Source organism: Talaromyces stipitatus, genomic scaffold (genome assembly GCF_000003125.1).
Source record: "Talaromyces stipitatus ATCC 10500 scf_1105507295491 genomic scaffold, whole genome shotgun sequence".
NCBI lineage: Eukaryota > Fungi > Ascomycota > Eurotiomycetes > Eurotiales > Trichocomaceae > Talaromyces > Talaromyces stipitatus.
In genome coordinates this window covers 570,542-591,262 of record NW_002990122.1, presented here as the reverse complement: position 1 = coordinate 591,262, position 20,721 = coordinate 570,542, and the positions used below count along the sequence as shown (strand labels likewise).

The following is a 20,721-nucleotide window of genomic DNA, read 5'->3' as shown; positions in this document are numbered from 1 at the left end:
TGAAGATATCTTGATTCCTAATATTGTGACTTGTCCCCAAGAACGAGGGGGACGGGGATAGCTAGCTAGATATACGCGGCACGCACGTGCCGCGTCAGACTAACTATATCCGGTGCCAAAACGTGTAGGGTTTGATATTCACGTTCCGACACTGGCAACTCTCTAAAAATAGGAAAAATAACGAGCGGCACCGGGTTGATAAAACAAACGGATTGGTGTAGGGAATGGTGCAGTAAACAATACATAAATGCTTTCTGTACATGCGGGAAGAATGAAGCAAAAGAAAATGTGGTTAGACACGAGGATTCGGGACATTATTGGGGATTTGCGAATGCCACCGAATTTGCTTTGATCGCGCGATTTTGCGGTGTCGTGGTAGACCTTTCTACCCAGCCGTCGACAGTGATATGTAGCTTATTCGTATCAACAAGGATCTGCAAAGCGTTGCATGCTTTGTTCTTTGTCATGGCGTCGGCAGGGTTGCTATTGCCATCTATCCATTTGACTTCTGTAATCTCTTGACGCTCGTATGACTGGCGGAGGCACATGAGGTCGATCATGAGCCGCTTTTCTTGCGTCGTACCGAGCTTCACGAGGCAGTCATATAAGCTTTTCGAATCCGTGCAAATCACTAGCGGAAGCGGGTTCTCGAGGTGCAGAATCTGCGTAATCGTTGCCTTGATAGAGGCAGCGAAATCGAAGATATATTAGGGAGCCAACGTGCGGCGTTAAAACGTGTTGCTTCGTCGATAATATGAAGTACAGGTTTACCATCAATATACATAATATCAACAATAATTGAATGGTTAAAATGTATATCGTCTTGCAATGTGAAGCGGAAACGGCCGGGAGATTTACCGTGGATTTGACAATGATGGCAGAATTTGCGAATATGCTCAATTGCTTCACGGTCAGCGTCGTGGCCTGCGCGCTCGATAACGCGGTAGAATCTGTCAGTTGAGGGATGACCGAATCGACGGTGTAGGCGCCGTAATTCTGTTTCTGTGAGGAAGCAGGGATTCTCATCAAGTGATTCCAGGAGACATGATTCGTAGGTCTCCTGCTATATAAGGAATGGATGGCCAAATCTTCGTATAACCTGGGTAGTCATATTCTCTTTTGGGCCAATGAGAAGATCTTTGGTGTTGTTGTAATACACGTTCAGTCTGTCCAGGTCTTTGATAGAGAGCAGGAACGGTGTCATTGTTTCGAGGATATGGAATCGGACTCGGCCAATTGGTGTGTCAACATCGACTGAGCCTTTTGAGCGTACAGGATCGCCTGAGCCAAATTTGATCCCTACTGAATTTGCGGTTGACGTGTCTATTACAGCTCCCTTGACAGCTTTCTGATATGCGAGGAATTGACTGTATCCGGCTGTAGAGAAGTCTGCAGCGCCGGTGTCAATGAGAATACCTTGCCATGTTTCTTCGGAGTATCGGCTTGCCGAAACGTAGGTGCTTGTATCAATCGTTTCTTCAACGTCATTCTCTATATTGTCGCCATCTTGTGCTTCCTTTGTTGCCAGGGCTTTGACGCAGTGCATAGTCGCTCGATTTGCTAACTCTGTAGTGATTAACTTTCCTAATTCTCCCTTTGGCTTCTCATCAGTAGTGAAGAAAGCGCTGGCAAAATGGGTTGAGGTAGTCTGGAGTGGTGCATTCTTATTGGCTGAATCTTTGGAAGTAATTGAATCCTTGGTCCTTGGAGGTTCGTCATCACTGCTGTCATCCTCGAAATAAGCGCCACTTGATGCTAGTTCTTCAATTGATTCAGGGTCATATTCCCAGCCCTCAATTTCAGCCATAAATTGTTGATAACTCCCAGATCTGTTTTTATTCCATTCACGCTTGTGTGCCTCGCGCTCCTCGTCCGAGTGGTTATATGATAAGTGTCCTGGTTTCTTGCAGATATAACATGTCTTTTTGTCGTTTCTGGGACCTCTGAAGTGACGAGATGGTTTCCGAGTAAAGCGGCTGCGGTTTTGAGGCTGGTATCGTAGATTATTGTTGAAGAAGCGACGTTCTGTCATGTTCGTTCGTGGAACGTCATACGGATCAGTATTGTATGTGCCTGCGAAGTGCTGTTGCGCTGCTCGCTTAGTGTCTTCAAATTGGCTGACACTTCCTCGAAGGCTCTGCATGAGACCAGGGATCGTAGATGCGGGATTTCCAGTTGCTGCATGACATGCTGGGTGTGTTCGAGTAGCAGAAATGAGCTTTGCGTGCCAAATAACCTCGTTTCGTAGTTCTGGTCGCAATTTGTGGTAGAGCTTTTGGATATCTCGAAACATCATCTCTAAGCATTCGGTAGTTGATTTTTCAGGGTACTTTACAATTACCGTATAAAGATTTATCGCATCCCAGTCAGTCTGCACTTTTCGTAGGTGCTCGTCGTTTTCGAAGTGGTTTTTGACTGCCACAGCGGGGTCGATTCCCATGCGCTCCCATTGATCTTTCCACGTGTAGTAATAGTCGAGTGCGAGTCCTTTGAGCATAACTGAAAATGCCTGGTTCCGTGCTTCTGCGGTATGTAGACCCATCTGGCGGCAGAGGTCTAAGAAGATATTATGAGCTAGGTCGAATGAGTCTTCATTATCGCCGTACTTGGTGCTATCTGTAGTGTACACCTTCCGAAGTTGTGCGATGCTGTTGACATATAACGGTGCAAATTGTCCTACCTGCGAATACATTCTTTCTTGGTCGCGGATTGCTGGCACATATCCCGTTCCTTGCCATGTTGCCGTTTGGGTAGGTGTCGCTACTTGTACTAGTGGTGCCTGCGGCGCCGGTGGTGTCGGTGTCGGTGGTGCCGTCTCAGCGTGTGGTATCATATCTTGTAGGCCACCTGCGGATGCTCTCATTCTTGTTACCATGCCGTGTAGGTTCGTTGACGGTGGAGAGGGGGTATCTTCTTGCACGAATTGAGCATTATTTTGTATTGTCACATTTGCGGCGTCGTTGATTCTTTTGATTGTGGCAGCGAACTTCAACTGGATAAATGGGGAATTGAAGGTCCCTTTAAGCTGTATGTGTTCAACAACTTCACTTTCAGTCCATTCGTGTGGTTCTGGAAGAGTCAGTGTGTTCGCTAATACTCTTCCTGCGTGTCCACCCTTTGGTACATATATACCATTGGTTCGCAGTACGTCACGTAGTTTTCCAAGGACTGGTACGGTCGCTTTGCAAAGGTTATCTGTAGTCCAGTCTCCAAAATCATCTTTGAAGGTAAACCATAGGTCGTCGTCGTACAGATCGGTGTAGATCTTTGTTCGTGTTATTACGCATGGTTCGATTGTCTTGCGGTCCTTGCCATTCGGATCAAAATCTGTATAATCCGTGGGTGCCATATTGTCGGTTATTCGGTGCGTATATCGGCGCACTGAGAGGGGTATTCGACTCGGGGTCGAAGGTGGTTTCGTACGTAGGTTCGTACGGGTGGATTCGTAAGGTTTATGAGACTCAGCTAAGAGCTCACGAGCAAGAGATTTGGTGCGTATATCGGCGCAGCAGGGTGGTAATCGACGCGAGGTCGACGGGGGATTCGAATAAGTGAGAATAGGGGTAAGGTCTGATCTGTGGGCCTCACTGATCAGTGTTGGTTTAACTACGGTCCGTATCACGAAGCATAGACGGTAGTAAGGCGCGAACACGAAGCGGCCTAATGAGCCTGACAATATGAAGATATCTTGATTCCTAATATTGTGACTTGTCCCCAAGAACGAGGGGGACGGGGATAGCTAGCTAGATATACGCGGCACGCACGTGCCGCGTCAGACTAACTATATCCGGTGCCAAAACGTGTAGGGTTTGATATTCACGTTCCGACAGCTAGTTTACATGAGGCAACGTATTCCTAAAAAATACTTGTGTTCGTGTCAGTTGATATTTGACGGACCTGAGGCCCCCGAGTAAGCCCCTAAGCAGGCTCTTAGAACTTCCACTTACCCCGGAGTATTACCGTCCCTCACCGCCTGATACCTAACCCCATCTGATACCTGATTTCAACGGCTTACTATACAAAATATTTTGAAGCTTTACAACACCACATAATAATTTAATGTAATAAATTTCTGATGTAGCACTAAATGAGATATAAGGGATCGAACGAGCAAAAAGCTAATCGCGAAAACGGGCAGGGGGTCGTATCGTGCGGCCCCTACGATTCGTAGTAACAACCACCCCATTATCCTCCGAATGAGCCTCAGGATGCGCTTTTGGCTGCGCTTGCATGGAAACTTGCTTTTGTTGGCCGTTTTGAGGCCTTGGGAGTTGATATAACGTCTTTTTGAACCTGTAAATAAGCGAGCTTAGCTAGTTCTTGCTCGTTCTTAAGGCGTTGCTTTTCCGCAGCCTCTTGCTCGCGCTGTTCACGTTTTTCTTGCTGGATTCGAGCTCTTTCAATCTTTTCAGCCTCTTTAGCTTGCTTTGCTAGTTGTTGTCGAAGCTTTTTATCATCTTTACGAGCCTGCTCCTGCACGGCTTCGTCATTTTTTTGAGAAATAATACCACGAGCTTGCTGAACTTTTGTAGGGATCATAAAAAGTGCTCCACCATCTTGTTCTGAAGGTAAACCTAGTAATAAAAGCTTTTTCTTGTTTTTATGCTTCTTCGCATTTATGAGAGCCCTTTGCAGGCTTTTATTCTCATTTTTAAGTAAGATATTCTCAGTAGAAAGATGAAGCACTGTATCCTTAAGCTGTACAGCTTTTTGCTCATAAACATTTGTAATAACTGTTTCAACAAGCTTCTCAAGTCGCTTCCAATCCTCAGCAGGAATAATTGAAGCCGTAGATTCACTTGACAATGGCCGACTCGCGATTTTCTTGCTAAATTTTTGTATAACAATCTCCGGATTGAAAGAATATAGACCGGTGTGCTTGAACGCTGAGTTGATATTCTTGCTTGTAAAAACCTCATTCCAACTAGCCCGAAAAAGCCGAAAAAAGTCACGTTTGGTGAGCCGAGTAAATACTTGACTATCGTTTATAAAATCGTCCAATTGCTTTGTATAAGCGTTAGAAAGAGGCGAGAAAATAGCGACATCAAGAGGCTGTAAAGTATGCGATGCATGTGTCGGAAATATTGCCAATAATATCCTATTCGAATCACAATGTTCAATAAACTTCATTGTAACGTGGGATCCATGCCTATCGAGGATAAGAAGGCGCCATCCCCGGCTTGCTTGGGATGTTGTCTCTTTATCAAAAACATTCACCAACCAGCGATATCCGAGCTCATTATTGGTCCATCCTGACTCCGAGGCTGTAAAAAAGCATCTGCCTTTTTCATATCCGAATCGAGGCTTGAAGAATAGCGAGAGATCATTTTATCCGAATGAGCCTTTATCCAGCGTGAAGCCCAGTTTTTCCCAGGCTCTTTACCAGATATTTGTCTTGCAAAGTTGACGAGCATTGAATCCTTAGATGGTAGGCCTCACTCGATGAGTTGATTTATCCATTTTATAAGCGCTCTTGATTGCGCGTTGTTCAGTAATCGTTGCTTGTTGTATTGGTCTTCTTTTGAGCCTGTGACACCGCGAAAACGTTTAGAAAGATTTGATTAATCAACGCCATATGTTCTTGCAACCAAACTAACGTTAGGCTTTTCTCCTGGCTCCAAGGAGCGTAATGCTACAAGTGCGAGCTCATATGAAGCTATATTGGTTGATTTATCGCGGTTTGAAAGATTCGCGATTTTTCGCGTTTTGAAGAAAAATCAGGTATCAGGTGGGGTTAGGTATCAGGCGGTGAGGGACGGTACCTCGCTCCATGTGATCGCGCCAGCTAGCTATTTACCACTTTCCTAGATCATATAATGAGATATTGATGGGATTTTTCTAGAAACAAATGTGAGTATTGTCACGACCTCGCTCACGGGAGTATTCGCTCACTAAGCCGTTTCGCCAAAAAGACCAGAATATTGAGGATGGTGGATCCTCTCTACTACTCTCTCATATAGTAAGGTTGCCAGAGCCGTCACAAGTATCTGTCAGATAATCCGGCTTTCAAACGAGGCAGAAAGATCGACTGTTCAATCTTACAGGTCTAAAAGGCACCTTTAGGCATATATCTGGGCATCTAGATTTGAGCCCAATATTTACCCCTCCTGATAGCTCACAAATCACCCCGCCAAAGGTGTCTATAAAGGACCCGGCTTTAAAGACTTGAAAGACAGACACAGAACTCAATACATACAATCTTGCTAGTCACTTCTTTTCTTTGATCCTAGTAAAACACTCTTCGGGGTTGACCTGGAATAAACCGACCAATCCGACAACTCTATCTTTTTTTTTTTTTTTTTTTTTTTTTTTTAGCTCAGTGGTATTGCGACACTAGCCACATGTGACGAATAGGGCTAGGAGCCGTGCAACCCTATCCGCGCCGTATTGGGAAGTGATATCAAAATCAGACGTCGGAGCTGGATAGGGAAAGGCGCCTTGCACAGAGATTTACATGAGAAGCGAGAACCAGAGCTTTTACTTCATTTCTTCCTTTTTCCCTTTATGCTTAATATTACCTGTCGACAGGCACCTCTTGTACGAGATAGTTAGCTAGAATAGCGTACTCAAACCAAGCAGATTGGCATCGTCACACACATATACACCATGCGCGCTTATAGGAGGCTCTATTGGTGACCTTATTCAGTCAATGTATGTATTGTTTGGGTGCAACCGGTCACTATGTACATGCAGAGGCGAGGAGCTGACTCTCATGAGACAGCTTTAAGGAAGAATCCCGCAGTATGCTGTGTGTGTGTGTGTTTATATTGAACAACTGTAGTTTTTGATTTGCACACGCTTCCTACCTTTTCCTACTGGGACAAAGCTCGGGCTTCAAGATCTATGTTAGATTTATATATGGATAAGAGTCTCTTTGGCACGTTTCTATAACTGTTGTGGTTCACATGAAGGTCTAGCTCTCAGTGGGCTTTGAGTATTTGTCAGCTACAATGGTCTACCTACACTCCATGACCCATTATTTCACCGCCACCCACAGTACTCAGTATTTCTCTTTTCCTTCTTTTAATCTCTCCCCTATTTCTTTCCCTTGTTGTAAAACTTACTGCTCAATTGCTATGGTGGTACTGTAGAATAATGGACCATGGAGTGTAGGTGGACCGTTGGAGCTGGCAAATACCTGTTGGATTAGTGGGTTAGTAGGCACTAATCCGTGAGGGCAGGATCGGCAATGATTCCTAGCTTTGTTACGTGGGAAGTGTAGATATTGGAAATCGAGTTAACAAGCAAAATTGTATGTGTTTTTCTTCTGTCTTTTTCGTACATCAGGTTCAAAAGTTGGGTTTTATAGACATTCTAGTGAGGTGGCTTGCTGGCCTCCGGCATGTAGGTTTGACATCATTTGTGACCTGTCATGAGGGGTAAATTTGGGGGCTGTAAAGTAGGGCTTCTGATTGACTGCCTCATTTGACTGCTTCTGGATATCCGGATTATCTTCACGTAATCTAACAATACCCAAAACCCACTCAGAAGTGGATCTCCCTATAAGACCACGGCAGCTATGGAAATGTGCCAAAGGGTCTCTTATTTGCATATAAACCTGATAGAGGACTTGAAGCCCGAGGTTTACCCCTTGGCGGCCTATGTCCCAGTAAGGATCGGTGGGAAGCGTGTGAGTCACGAACCACAGCTACAGTATTAAATAGATACTGTACACACACACACACTCTCTCTCACTCTCTCTCACACTCATGTTGACAGCTTCTTCTTTCTCCATCCATGCTTAGTTTTCTTGTTCATAGCTTCCAATATAATATTGCTTGGGCCTTCAACGCACTTCTAGGAAGCATGCATACCTAAAGCTTATATGATAGGCTAAATCGGAAGTCAATAGCTCTAGTTCACTCAATAATATGTAGATATAGGTTTATCGAATTGATATAGTGTTTGCATATCATGAAAAGGTCATAATTGTGGCGATGAGCAAGCAACATGAATGGTATTGGCACGATGATATTAAGTATGAGGAGGGAGACAAATGGTAGGCTATTTGCTCGCTCAATTAGACAACGTTCATAACCCTACACTCACCTATCAGCTACGCTGTCACAACAATATAGATCTTAATCTATAATCAAAATCATGTTAGAGTTAGTTTCTTGTCCTAAGAATGGTCCTGAAACGTACCCTTTTTTCAATGTCTTCCCTGCACACGGGGCAGGTGTTGTTTATTTCACTCCACTTATCAGCACACTGTTCACACATCATAGCGTGACAACAAGGCAGGTATAGTTGAGAGATTTCTTGACCACAATCTGTCACACAGCTGGCCCTGTTGCGCAAGATTTCTGTATTCTGTGGAGGAGCAATGGCTCTGGCACGCTGACTTTGGCCAGTGGTGTGACACTCTGATGGCTCTCTATACATATGGCGATGCCGTAATGAGGTGATATCATTATTGTACGTCCTAGCCAAATTTATTTCATCGGAGTGTTCAATGCTATACCGACGTCTAGCGTATCGACGTGGTTCCCTATTGCTATCGTACGATCTTGCCAATCGCCTTTGAGAGAATGTTGCATTTCCTGGTGAAACCCATGCATCTTGATCCAGTCTTGATGATTGTTGGTATACTTCATCGTAGAGCCACAGCTCCCCTGGCCGCCTAGTTGGGCTCATATTCCTACCAAGAGCCCTGCCTGAGATCCTATCTGGGAGAAATGGCTGAACGATGGAGGAAATAATCCTCGACATAGCCTCTGAGTTTGAGGAGTCTGAATGTTTTGGTTTAGGATTCGTGTCGTGGTGCCCAAGCTGATATTCTCATGATTTTCCATCAAAAATAATTGTAAATGTAAGGCGAGCGGAGAGAAACAGACCGTCTATTATATATATTATGTTATATTTTTTGAACGAGTTGGAAGCTGATACAGTAACAAAACAGCGACCTATGCAGTTGCCTTTACGCTTGGTGCAGCAAGAAGCAAATTACGAAGCGAAGAATACCATCAATTTCCGGGTCTTTGGTGACTATCTTTAAAAGGAAGTGCTTTTGCAACCTGGTACGTAATTGGACTTCCTGTCATACAGTCTTACTATTGAAGTCACAGTATTAGTCAACGTAGATTCAGACAACGACGGGAATAACATGTCCGTCTACTCCATAACACTAGGAAGAAGGACTGACTAAATTCTTACAGCGGGATTAGAAGCGATAGCAGCAGCGCTGGAACATATCACAAGTGGGACATGCAGCAGATGGATATCTATCCTGAGCAGTAATAAATCCGCACTGGCAGCAAGTAGTCAACCCCGACATCAGTCCAATCAAAGTATTCCAGCGAATATACAAACAAGTCCAGGCACTACAACAACAAGGAAATGCAGTCAATACAATCTGGATCCCAGCGCACGCAGACATGAGCGCCACACTACGCGCAAAGACTGAAGCACCCAAATCAACGAGAATAGGGCGCCTTCTAGAAAAGCGACCGTTTCAAGCTAAATCAACTGCCATTAGACTCGCCACTGTTGAACAGCACCAGGATTGGACTGTACCAGAGAATGTCGAAAAGTACTTAAGAGCCATTGACACAGCACTTCCGGGAAACACACAAGAAGCTTATATGATGGACTAAACCCGAAAAAGGCATGGAATCTAGCTCAACTTCAGACAGGAATATTGAGACCGAATACTTATTTGAATAAAACAGACACAGCAGAATCAGACCTCGTTCCTGCGGCCAAGAATGCGAAACAGTGGAACAGTTTTATTACGCTGTACACAGTGGACAAGGATGAGAGAAAGCATGAATCAGTTCATGGAATGAAGGCCAGGAAATCTATCCTTCTTCCTTGATGGAAGATGACGTTCAGATTTGGACCGATGGCAACTTGATATGAAGGTAGTTCACGCAACAATCAACTATGCGATTGCAACAGGACGACTAGAACTGGAACTGGAACCTGAACCTGAAGCAATACAATGAAGAAATTTTGAATGTCTCTGCATAGTCATCAAGCATTTATTTGATGCTTTTGGTACTGTTGGTCTCACCAGCTAGGTACCGTGTACACACTGAAGTGAACAGTGTCTATGCTTCTAAGGCGAAAAGTTAACTTTGATTCATGTAGATAAATGTAGATAGTTAGTCTACTTGGAAAACATCTCTGGATCCCACACGCCGGCGCTCGGCGGTCACAAGACCGAAGCCCGCAGCCCAGCGCAAGAATGCACACACCAAGCAAGTGATGTTATCCATCAGTCACTAGCAGTAAGTCACCATTTGTTTGTTCTGACAGGAGGATATGTCGCGGCAGGTACCGCGGACACGAACATGAACCTTGAAACACTAACAAACCATTTACCAGAAACCCCTATCAAGGGTTTCTCCTTTTGTGCAGTATGGTAACTTGAAAAAGAGTATCCTGGATTTTAGCCCCTGTCGCGACTCTAGGAAAAGGCTCAGTCCTCCAAACTATTGGCTTTGAGCGTGTCCAGGTCCCAAATGTCTCAAATAAATTAGCAACAGCCGTGTGGCCATGTGCATTAGCCCACCATAATGCTGTATAACCGTCAATATCTATACATTCCGAGTCGACCCCTGGAGTTTCAAGTAGTAACTTGACGATTGACGCATGTCCTTGTGTTGCTGCCCACCACAGTGATGTTTGGTCTAAGCGATCTTTAGAGTTCAATTCCGTTTCATCCTTTTCTATCAAGAGTCTAGTGATTGTCTCATATCCATTTCCAGCAGCTAGAGATAAAGGTGTTCGTCCTTGGTAATCCGCGCAGTTGATGTCGACACTATCAGTATCAAGTAACAGTCTGACGGTCGCTCCACATCGATGAGCTGCAGCCAAGCGCAATGGTGTTTGGCCCCAGTGATCCTTAGAATTCAAATCAAAATTTTTCGTCTCGATAAGAATATTTGCGACCGCTTCATGCCTTTGTATTATGGCTAAGTGCAACAATGTACGGCCGAAACGATCTCTTCCATGTAAATCGACCACTCCAGTTTTAAGTAATAATCTGACTACTTCCTCATGCCCGTAAATCACCGCCTGCTGTAACGGCGTTTCGTTGTAGGAGTCTCTGCAGTCCGGATCTACTTTTCCAGTCTCAAGCAATAGCTTTGCTACCTGTACGCTCCCAACTGATGCGGCACGCCACAGTGGTGTACGGTCATTATCATCCCTGCTATCGATCTCGACTTCGGCGATATTCAGCAGCACAGCGACTACTGCATAATGTCCTCCTGCCGCTGCCAAGGACAATGGAGTCTGATTTAAATGATCCCTACAATTCAAATTGAACTCTGGAACCCTTCGGGTCGCGGTCGAAAGCTTGCAGGCTAATTTTTTCCAAAGTTGCTTTGTATCATGATAGTATTCCATGTTCAATGAAGTGAACGAATCTCCGATAGGTGGTGGTTTCTCTATTATCGAATTGCCATTAGCGGCTTCGTCATCGGCACAGATGACACCAGCACTTTTCAATAATAATTCTACGATGGCTATATGCCCCCCAGCCGCAGCCCAGGACAATGGGGTCATATTGTACTTATCGATTGATGTGATACTTGCTCTTTCCCTCATACTCATCACAGCAGTTGATTTTTCTCCATATTTAGCCGCCCATCGCAGCGCTGAGCTATTACCGTGGAGGTAATTATGCTTGTAAAGATACCAGTTCAAGTCGTAATACAGTTTTTTATTAACTTGTGTTAAATTATTGATGTCTCTTTCTTTCTGAAGGAATGTTGCTATTAGAATTGACAACTCAGTCGGTAAATCAGTCATGCGCATTCTAATCAGTCATAGATATGATTGAGCTCTTGCGAGGTGAATGTGACCCTTCACGGGTGACCCCAGAACGGTTTTATCCTTCAAGTTAGGCATACAAGTTATGTAATAATATTACGGCAGTCTATTTAAGCCATATCGCCGAATTTCTTCTTTTTGTTTAGAAACCCGTTAGAAGCTCCCAATTCCCCTTGCCTATATAAGATTGTATGCGCGTGAAAAACTTGTTGTTTTCTTTCTCTTTCCTTTCCTCATGTTACTTTTTCTATTCGAATATGCCCTTATAGTGAGCATTTGACGGGACTAGCCCATAATAAACTAGGGGATATGGTTATGGCCAGTCATGTAGTAGTAGTAGTAGTAACTAGTAGTAGTATTGATATAACGTAATCGGTAAGCGGTCCGGCCACGTAAGCGATCCGGCCACCTCTCCGGAAAGTAACTCTCTATATTGATTTCAAATCACAATTTCTCAACCATATACAAATTATATACAAAAAATTAATTACTAGTACGATTAGGACATTGGTTAATCCTGTGCCCTTCAACGTTACAGCCACTGCAGCGAAATTGGCGGCGTACGACTGCTTGAGAAGTTGGGAGCTCCGGCTCAGCTGGAGTAGTAGTAACAGCTTGAGATGCTTCAACCTGACCTTGTACGAGCACTTGAGCTTCTTCTCTAGTAATTCCTTGCTCAATAGATATCTGTTTATTAGATCTTTTGCGCTTTTGCTTCTCTTTTTCATGCGCAGCTCGTAAATCACGGTTTTCTTTCCGTACGAGTAAAGCATCATTCGCTAATATTTCGTAGGCTTTTGACAACCGTATAACCGCTTGATTGATTTCTTGATTCTGATTCAGGCTTCCTGTACGCTCATTTATACGTTTATTGATTGTAGTTGACTGGCGTACAAATTGGCGTATATTTTGAGGTGTTTGTAAGCAGGATGATTGTGTATTGCTTGATCGACTTGGAGGGGGGGTTGGAGTCTTCAATTGAATATTAAGATGTTGCCAGAGGGTTATCAAAGAATTAAGTAAAAACCACAGGAAATTGATAGAACAGGAGCCAAGCATTACAGTGAGATTGAGCGCCGGTTTATCGACTTAAAACTCGTGATGCAAGAGCTTTATATTACACCCAAAAATCTATGGAACTTTGACGAGACCGGATTCATTGTCGGGCAAGGAAAAAACGAATCAGTGGTCACAAAGTACCCAAAAACAGCAAAAAGAGTTTCCTTCTTGTCTTCTCAAGAGTCTCATACCGTTGTTGAGAGTATAAATGCCGAAGGGAGAGTCATTCCACCGTTAATTATCCCAAAAGGCGAAAAACATATGGAGGAATGGTATCAACATATATAGGATCCTGTAAAGAATCTGACCGTAAGGTCACGTGACACTAGTCGTTCGGAGACTAGCTATAGCTTCAACCCCTGAGTTGTATGTCAGGCGACTTCCTTTTTAATTATTCATATCAAACAGTCAGAGGCTCAAATTCCTCACCCCTCTCTACTACTTAGCTCCCAAGAGCGCGACCGTTGACGCGTCTCAACGCGCCTGGCAACACCATGGCGCGTAAAGGCTCTGGTACAGATGGCCCTCTACAGACAGCCCTCCTGGAATCCACGTTTGCAGCCACGACAAGAGCTTCTGAAGGACAGAAGATCTTCAGCCCTATAGCTGCATTCCTCGACAAACACCGCAGCCAAACCGCCGGCCTTGCCCCTCACCTACTGAGAGCCCTCACCGCTCTAAGCGATGACCTCGCCTCAATAGCCCAACAACATTTCAACGCCTACATTAGCGGTATCTCGACGACCTCCATTCCCCCTGCCCTATCCTCTTCCCCTTCCCTCACCCCAAATTCCTTCCTCCCCTCACCCCCTCTCTCACGCCCCCCCTCAGGTCTTGAACAGTCAACTTATGCGACTATTACCCAACATGCCCCAGCCAAATCAACTCCCACCACTCACTCTAAAGCCCCTGCTAAAAAGCCTATGCCTCTGATTAAACAACCCCTTCCTGACAATCGGCTCTTCGTACGTCTCCCAGCTGATCATGCAGCTAGAAAAATGGAAGCCTACGCTATCTACTCTAGCCTAAGGTCTCAACTAAACTCAAACAGTGCAGCACTAAAAGAAGTTCAAACCACAAAGACTGGCTTTGCACTATGTCCCTCATCTCCGGAAGCCCTCCTAGCCCTTGAGGCCCAGAAAGAGATTATCTCTGCATTCTTTGTTAACTGCCAGATAGAACGCAGCTCCCGATGGGTCTCATATCGAGTTACCAATGTGCCAAGGAAAATTGGCCAAATCTTGAATGGCCAATACTCTCTAATCCCCGTCAATCCTACACTTCTGTCCTCAGAAATAAGCGAAACTACAGGGCTTAAGCCCACATCTATTAGCGAGACCACTTCAAGCGCTGTCAACCCTGATACTCCCTCCTCAAGCTGGTTTGTGAACTTCCCAGAAGGCATGAAAACACCACTACCCATCCAACTACGTCTTTTTGGTACTATCACCAATGCTCGTCACCTCCCTAAGAAAACAACAGTTATTCAATGCACACGATGCTGGAAATGGCATAATGCAAGATCCTGTGCCCGCCCCTCTCGATGCCGGCTATGTGGCTCCTCAGAGCATACTGAAAAGGGCCATGCCAATCGCTGCACAGCCCTGGAACCTCATCAATGCCCTCCTAGATGCATACACTGTCATGGACCACATCCAGCTGATTTCTCAGAATGCCTCCTGCGCCCTAGAGGCAATACTAAACATACTAAAGCTCAACAAGCAGAGATCCGCAAATCCTGCGCCACAAACCTCGCAAAAGCTCGAACTGAAGGAGGATGTAGCCCTCAGCTCTTCATAGGCACACAAGAAACACCTATGGCAATAGACGAGGTGCCAACTCAGCCTCCAACCCATGAGATTATCTCTCCTTTCCGCTCAGTAACCCCCCCACCTCGCGCCCCAACTGAAGATCCTCCAATTACGGCTCGTGCAGTCCGCTTTACAACCCCTCAACCACAAAACCGGTTCGCCTCTCTTCTCGAACAGGAGCTATGATCTATCACTATCCAACTCAAAAGGCGCCTCTCAAAATCCTACAGTTAAATGTAGGACACGCGCCAGATGCACACGAAATAGCTCTCACATTGGCATACACTAGCGACATCGATATTATCCTAATCCAAGAACCATATACATTCAAAGATCTTAGCCGACAGATTACCAAAAAACACCCATCATATGAATGCTTCTCCCCAACTGACAGTTGGGCAATAAGTGGTCGGCCACGAGTCCTCACCTATGTCCGAAAGAAGAAAGGCATTCGGACTTCCCAGCTTCGCCCCTTCACATCTGACACTGAAGAGGCCTCGGATCTCCTTTTCCTTCAGATTTTCTCGCCCACAGGAAAGTCCGCTCTAATAGTTAATATCTATAATGCTCCAGCAGGCTGCATCAGAGCAGGTGAAGCCGCAAAAGCTCTTACAACCCTGCCAGAGGCGTATTTCCCTCAAACAACAATACTTGCAGGCGATCTCAACCTACTACACAACAGATGGCAACCCTCGCTACAACGCAGCCCTACAACTTTTGCAGAGCCGTTTATCAACTGGCTGGATCTCCAGGGTCTAGTACTCATTTCCGACATAGACTGTCCCACACATGAAAGGGGTAACGTGTTAGACCTCAGTTTCGCCTCAAGCCCTCTGGCACTCGCAGGAGCCAAAGCTAGCATAGCGAGCCACTTAGATGCAACCTCTGATCATCAACCACTAATTACCACTGTTCCATGGGATCAGAGATACAAGGAAACAGCTCAGAAACTAAGATTTGACACACTAGATCACACTTCCTTCCTTTCGCTCCTCGCCTCTAATCTCGCTGGCACCGAGAGCTCAGCCGCGACAGAAGAAGATCTTGATGCTTTCGCCGAAAAACTGACATCTGCAATTCAAGGAGCATATAGAGGCTCTGCTAAGAGGACCCTAACACAAGGCATAGGACAACCTTGGTGGAATAAAGACTGCAAGAATGCATTACACAATTACCGCTCAGGCCTCTGCTCAAAGACAGACTTCCGCAGGATAACCAGATGGTCTCAACGACAATTTTGGCGAGATAAGCTCTCTACAGTAACACAAATGAAGGACGTCTTCGATATGAGTAAATGGCATAAGTCCACAGGCACCTTCCGAAGCCCTCCACTGAAGGATCCACTGAGACCTAGCAGCCTCCCAGCAGTTACTATACACGAGAAACGAGACGTACTAGTCCGAAATCTTCTTCAAAACTCGGCTGAGGCAGGAGACATACCTCTGGACTCCCCAGCAGTCCCTATCACTAGCCTCTACTTTCCAGACATATCAATGTCACAGGTGGAGGAGTCAATACTTCAGGCAGGAAACACAGCTCCTGGCGCAGACGAAATCCCAACCTGCATACTCAAAGTAGCATGGCCTTTAATTAAGGATAAGGTACAAATGCTATACCAAGGGTGTCTAAAGATTGGATATCACCCGAAATGCTTCCGACATGCAATTTTAGCAATTATCCAGAAACCAAAAAAGACTGATTGGTCCTCGCCCAGATCATACAGACCGATCGCTCTCCTATCAGTTCTTGGCAAAGGACTCGAGCGCCTAGTGGCACGGAATATGGCATGGATCTCTATACACTACAAAGTATTAGCGAGACAACAGTTTGGAGCTCTCCCACTAAGATCTGCAAACGATCTGACCACATGCCTAACACATGACGTTGAACAAGCGCTAAATCAAGGCATGACTGCCTCACTCCTTACCCTAGATGTCAAAGGCGCATTTGACGCCGTGCTTCCTGGCAGACTGATCCGCAGATTGCGTGAGCAGGGCTGGCCTACTAATCTCGTCCTCTGGATCGCCTCCTTTGCTACTGGGCGATCAGTTCAGATCCGACTTGATGGAGAGATTGGCCCCTCAACAGACATTGCCTGCGGCCTTCCACAAGGATCCCCAGTATCTGGCATTTTATTCATGCTCTACATAGCGCCTCTATTCCGTCTAGGAAACCCAAGGAACAAATTTGGCTACGCCGACGACGCAGCTAACCTGGCGATCTCGACATCCCTTGCTACTAACTGCGAAGCCTTATCAGACTCACTTCAAGAAGCTCTTAACTGGGGTGCTGCAGAGGGCATTACTTTCGCACCAGATAAATACGAGCTTCTTCACTTCTCTCGACGAAAAGCAGACCAGGACCCAACCTGCACACCTTCAGTAAAAGCTGGATCTATTACAGTCTCAGAAAATACTAAACGCCTATATCTACGTTGGCTAGGAATCCTCTATGACAAAAAGCTCACATTTAAATGGCATATCGGTGAAACAGCATCTAAAGCCCTCACTGTGGCTAATGCCCTTCGCTCTCTAGGGAATACTGCCCGAGGAGTTAAACCTTATTTACTACAGCAAGCTGTATTAGCCTGTGTACTCCACAAAGCATACTATGGTGCTGAAACCTGGTGGCCAGGACGTACTCGCCCTGGGCCTACCCAGACTTCAAACCGAGTTGGCGAACATCTTAAGAAACTAACTAAAGTAGTACTAACAGGCGCAAGAGCAGTCCTTCCAGTTTTCCGCACAACCCCAATATCTGTCCTTTACCGGGAGTCTGGATTCTCTCCACCAGAAATTGAACTAGATCGAATAGCCCTCCTCGCAACTGTCCGCCTACGGCGTCTGGATCCTTACCACCCACTTCGAAGACGCGCGGAACAGGTTGCCAGTAATAGCCGACAAACCAGCCGATTTGCCCGCCGCATACTGGCCCTCCCCAACTCTGAGCAGATAAACCCTCTCCAACACGCTCCCTGGCACCCTCGCGAGACGCGCGAGAATGCTCAAGCTCGAATAGGAGCTCCCATGGGACGCAGTAAGGAACAGGCAGCGGCTGATTTTATAGCTTTTCAACGCACCATCCCTAGCTCTGATATTATAATCTTTTCAGATGGATCTAGACTAGTAGACGGACGTGCAGGAGGAGGTTACATTGGATTTCAAGCACACAATCAGTTCCTCCGCTCCTCACTCTCATATGGACATGGGAAAGAGGTCTTCGACGCAGAAGCAGAAGCTGCCCTAGCTGGTGCCCAAGCAGCAATAGCATACCCAACAGCTGTACACAGCTTTTCATCAGATCCAAGACTTCCGCGCTGCGACATTGCCCTTTCCAGATTGGCCATGCTGGTGAGCGTGTCAGGATGTTCTACACCCAGAACCCTCTTCCTCCTCTCCATCACCTGGACTTCTAGCTCTTCTGCTTCTTTCCATCGACCTTGATTCCGGTACGTCGATGCCAGATTGTCCATGCTGGTCAGCGTGTCAGGATGTTCTACACCCAGAACCCTCTTCCTCGTCTCCATCACCTGGACTTCTAGCTCTTCTGCTTCTTTCCATCGACCTTGATTCCGGTACATCGATGCCAGATTATCCATGCTGGTCAGTGTGTCAGGATATTCTACACCCAGAACCCTCTTCCTCCTCTCCATCACCTGGACTTCTAGCTCTTCTGCTTCTTTCCATCAACCTTTAAGCGAGGATAGTAATCCCACCATTTTCCATACTTTTCAGCGTTTTTCTATGTTCGGAACCTAGATACTTCTTCCGAATTTGCATCGCTCTGACCGACAGCTTTTCCCGGTCGGCTCCACTTCCCTTTCGCAAGTCGTACCATGCGGCCCTGTACAACACTGCCGCCCACTCCAACACTGATTCGCGTTCTTGGGGCGGATGGCTGACCGCTGACTTTGCATGCGGGAAAAGTACTTGACACCGTGCCCAGTTCTCATACTCTCCCGCGGGAAATTCTGCTGATGGAGACGAGGAAGATGGTGCTGGGTGTAGAACATCCTGACACGCTGATCAGCATGGACAATCTGGCATTGACGTACCGGAATCAAGGTCGATGGAAAGAAGCAGAAGAGCTGGATATGCAGGTGATGGAGACGAGGAAGAGGGTCCTGGGTGTAGAATATCCTGACACACTGACCAGCATGGATAATCTGGCATCGACGTACCGGAATCAAGGTCGATGGAAAGAAGCAGAAGAGCTAGAAGTCCAGGTAACAGAGATGAGTAAGAGGGTTCTGGGTATAGAATATCCTTCCACGCTGACCAGCATGGCCAATTTGGCGTCGACGTACCGGAATCAAGGTCGATGGAAAGAAGCAGAAGAGCTAGAAGTCCAGGTGATGGAGACGAGGAAGAGGGTTCTGGGTGTAGAACATCCTGACACACTGACCAGCATGGATAATCTGGCATCGATGTACCGGAATCAAGGTCGATGGAAAGAAGCAGAAGAGCTAGAAGTCCAGGTGATGGAGAGGAGGAAGAGGGTTCTGGGTGTAGAACATCCTGACACGCTGACCGGCATGGACAATCTGGCATCGACGCTCCGGAATCAAGGTCGATGGAAAGAAGCAGAAGAGCTGGATGTGCAGGTTTCAAATTCTTGATATACTGCCGCTTCCACGTCTCTAGTTCACCATTCATTTCTAACCATCTTCGTGTTGCAAGCTGCACCAGACTGTGCATGCTGAAGGTCGATCGGTCGATATTGGTAGAGATCAAGGAGTACCTTTGCAGTGTGAGGATGTCATCTTGGAACTGATCTGTGTGCTGGATTGTGATTCACTGTCATCTGCGTCATCGTCATCATTTAGCTCACCGTTCGTCTGTCTACCTCGATCTCGAAGACGGGTCTCGGGAATCCCTTGGCGGTCAAAGAAACTCATGAGCGACAGTAAATTAGCTGCTGATCGTCGGCTTTGGCGGATGCTGTAAAACGAGATCTGCCATGTAATGAGGACTGAGTTCTTGGCCTCCCAGTCTCGACGAAACTGGCCCTCTTCGTGGTCCAACAAACAAAACTTCTTGCGATCGCTTTTCTGGAATTCATCAAGGTACTGTCGTACCGAGCGACCCCGATTTGGATCGGAAATATATGCCGCGGCTTGGACAATCGCCAGTGGGATAAACCCTAAGAACCCTAAGCAAAGGAAACAATGAGATGTATGAAGAAGTGAGTGTCAAAGAGTGCTAATGATAGAGACATGATATCCCCCGGAGAACTAAGAAACGAACAGCGCGCTTTAATCGGTGAGGATTTCACCAACTACAGGAGGTTAAATTCGCCGACCAATGAGAAGTACGAGAATCCAACGCCAGAGTCAGAGCGAGAGCAAGCCCTGACAATAGCCAGCTACAGCTTTCAATATAAATATCTCAATATATATCAGGTGGGATTTCATAGATGGCCAGTTGCCCGGCTGATCCCACCTAGTTATATTATTGATTATGCTACACTTTTCATCCAGGCACACAACTTATAGCACTAGTTACGAGGTCGAGAGCAACCTGCAAGTTCTGAGCTTATAATTATGGCCTTGCAGCTCTTGACGGAGCACTGGTGTAATCACGTATGGTTTCATCTTTCTCCGTGTTATTGAATATACGGTGGATAGCTCGAATATCGGCGCAATTTGGCGAATCATATCCGCCAGCATGACCAGCTGTGGAAAAGAACAGCGAATATCGTATCAGCCGCCGGTATCCGATCAAATAATATCCGCCGAGGCGGATATTGACAATAGCTTTCAGCTTTACTGTAAATGCAGCGATGAATATGTCCGAGGCAAGCTAGTCCAAGGAAAAGCTTTGTTACTAACTGCCAACTAGTGCAAGATATTTCCACCAGATACCACCTTCAGCTTTGGGGCGGCAAACAAGCAATCACCGCGGCAGACACTTGGAGGAAAGGAAACTTGGTACTTGGGCTGAGAGGCCGACTGGACAGCACGTCCGTGATCGCTACTTACCATTCCAACACGTACAGATCGGAGAGTATCGACATGACATACAGTTTTATATCACAAAGAATAGCTCACAAAGGACAGCTCACAGAAGAC

The 20,721-nt window shown here is 46.0% G+C and overlaps 5 protein-coding genes across 5 annotated transcripts, besides 6 other annotated features; 1 reads left to right on the top strand and 4 right to left on the bottom strand.

Moving 5' to 3' along the window:
* Positions 1-314: 314 nt before the first annotated feature.
* Positions 315-3,349, bottom strand: TSTA_109490 (uncharacterized protein; the record flags this gene model as incomplete). The annotated part of the gene is made up of 3 exons (XM_002488481.1): positions 315-662; positions 764-1,063; positions 1,274-3,349. 3 exons carry the CDS (start codon positions 3,347-3,349, stop codon positions 315-317), a joined length of 2,724 nt encoding a protein of 907 aa, XP_002488526.1.
* Positions 3,350-4,203: 854 nt separating this feature from the next.
* On the bottom strand, positions 4,204-5,936 carry TSTA_109480 (uncharacterized protein; the record flags this gene model as incomplete). The annotated part of the gene is made up of 4 exons (XM_002488480.1): positions 5,893-5,936; positions 5,598-5,838; positions 4,800-5,527; positions 4,204-4,574 (listed from the first exon to the last, which is right to left on the bottom strand). Exons 3-4 carry the CDS (start codon positions 5,128-5,130, stop codon positions 4,204-4,206), a joined length of 702 nt encoding a protein of 233 aa, XP_002488525.1. The 5' UTR covers positions 5,131-5,527; positions 5,598-5,838; positions 5,893-5,936.
* Positions 4,624-5,271: a mobile genetic element.
* Positions 5,331-5,588: a mobile genetic element.
* A 349-nt stretch (positions 5,937-6,285) lies between the features above and the next one.
* Positions 6,286-6,313: a microsatellite.
* A 3,870-nt stretch (positions 6,314-10,183) lies between these two features.
* TSTA_109470 (ankyrin, putative) lies at positions 10,184-11,766 on the bottom strand (the record flags this gene model as incomplete). Its single annotated transcript, XM_002488479.1, has 2 exons — positions 10,184-10,470; positions 10,548-11,766. 2 exons carry the CDS (start codon positions 11,764-11,766, stop codon positions 10,424-10,426), a joined length of 1,266 nt encoding a protein of 421 aa, XP_002488524.1. The 3' UTR covers positions 10,184-10,423.
* Positions 11,767-12,108: 342 nt separating this feature from the next.
* Positions 12,109-12,139: a microsatellite.
* Positions 12,140-12,843: 704 nt separating this feature from the next.
* Positions 12,844-13,158: a mobile genetic element.
* Positions 13,159-13,334: 176 nt separating this feature from the next.
* TSTA_109460 (kinesin, putative) lies at positions 13,335-19,269 on the top strand (the record flags this gene model as incomplete). The annotated part of the gene is made up of 3 exons (XM_002488478.1): positions 13,335-14,774; positions 14,861-18,017; positions 18,578-19,269. 3 exons carry the CDS (start codon positions 13,335-13,337, stop codon positions 19,267-19,269), a joined length of 5,289 nt encoding a protein of 1,762 aa, XP_002488523.1.
* Positions 14,951-17,920: a mobile genetic element.
* A 111-nt stretch (positions 19,270-19,380) lies between the features above and the next one.
* Positions 19,381-20,634, bottom strand: TSTA_109450 (uncharacterized protein; the record flags this gene model as incomplete). The annotated part of the gene is made up of 3 exons (XM_002488477.1): positions 19,381-19,793; positions 20,233-20,452; positions 20,515-20,634. 3 exons carry the CDS (start codon positions 20,632-20,634, stop codon positions 19,381-19,383), a joined length of 753 nt encoding a protein of 250 aa, XP_002488522.1.
* Positions 20,635-20,721: the final 87 nt, after the last annotated feature.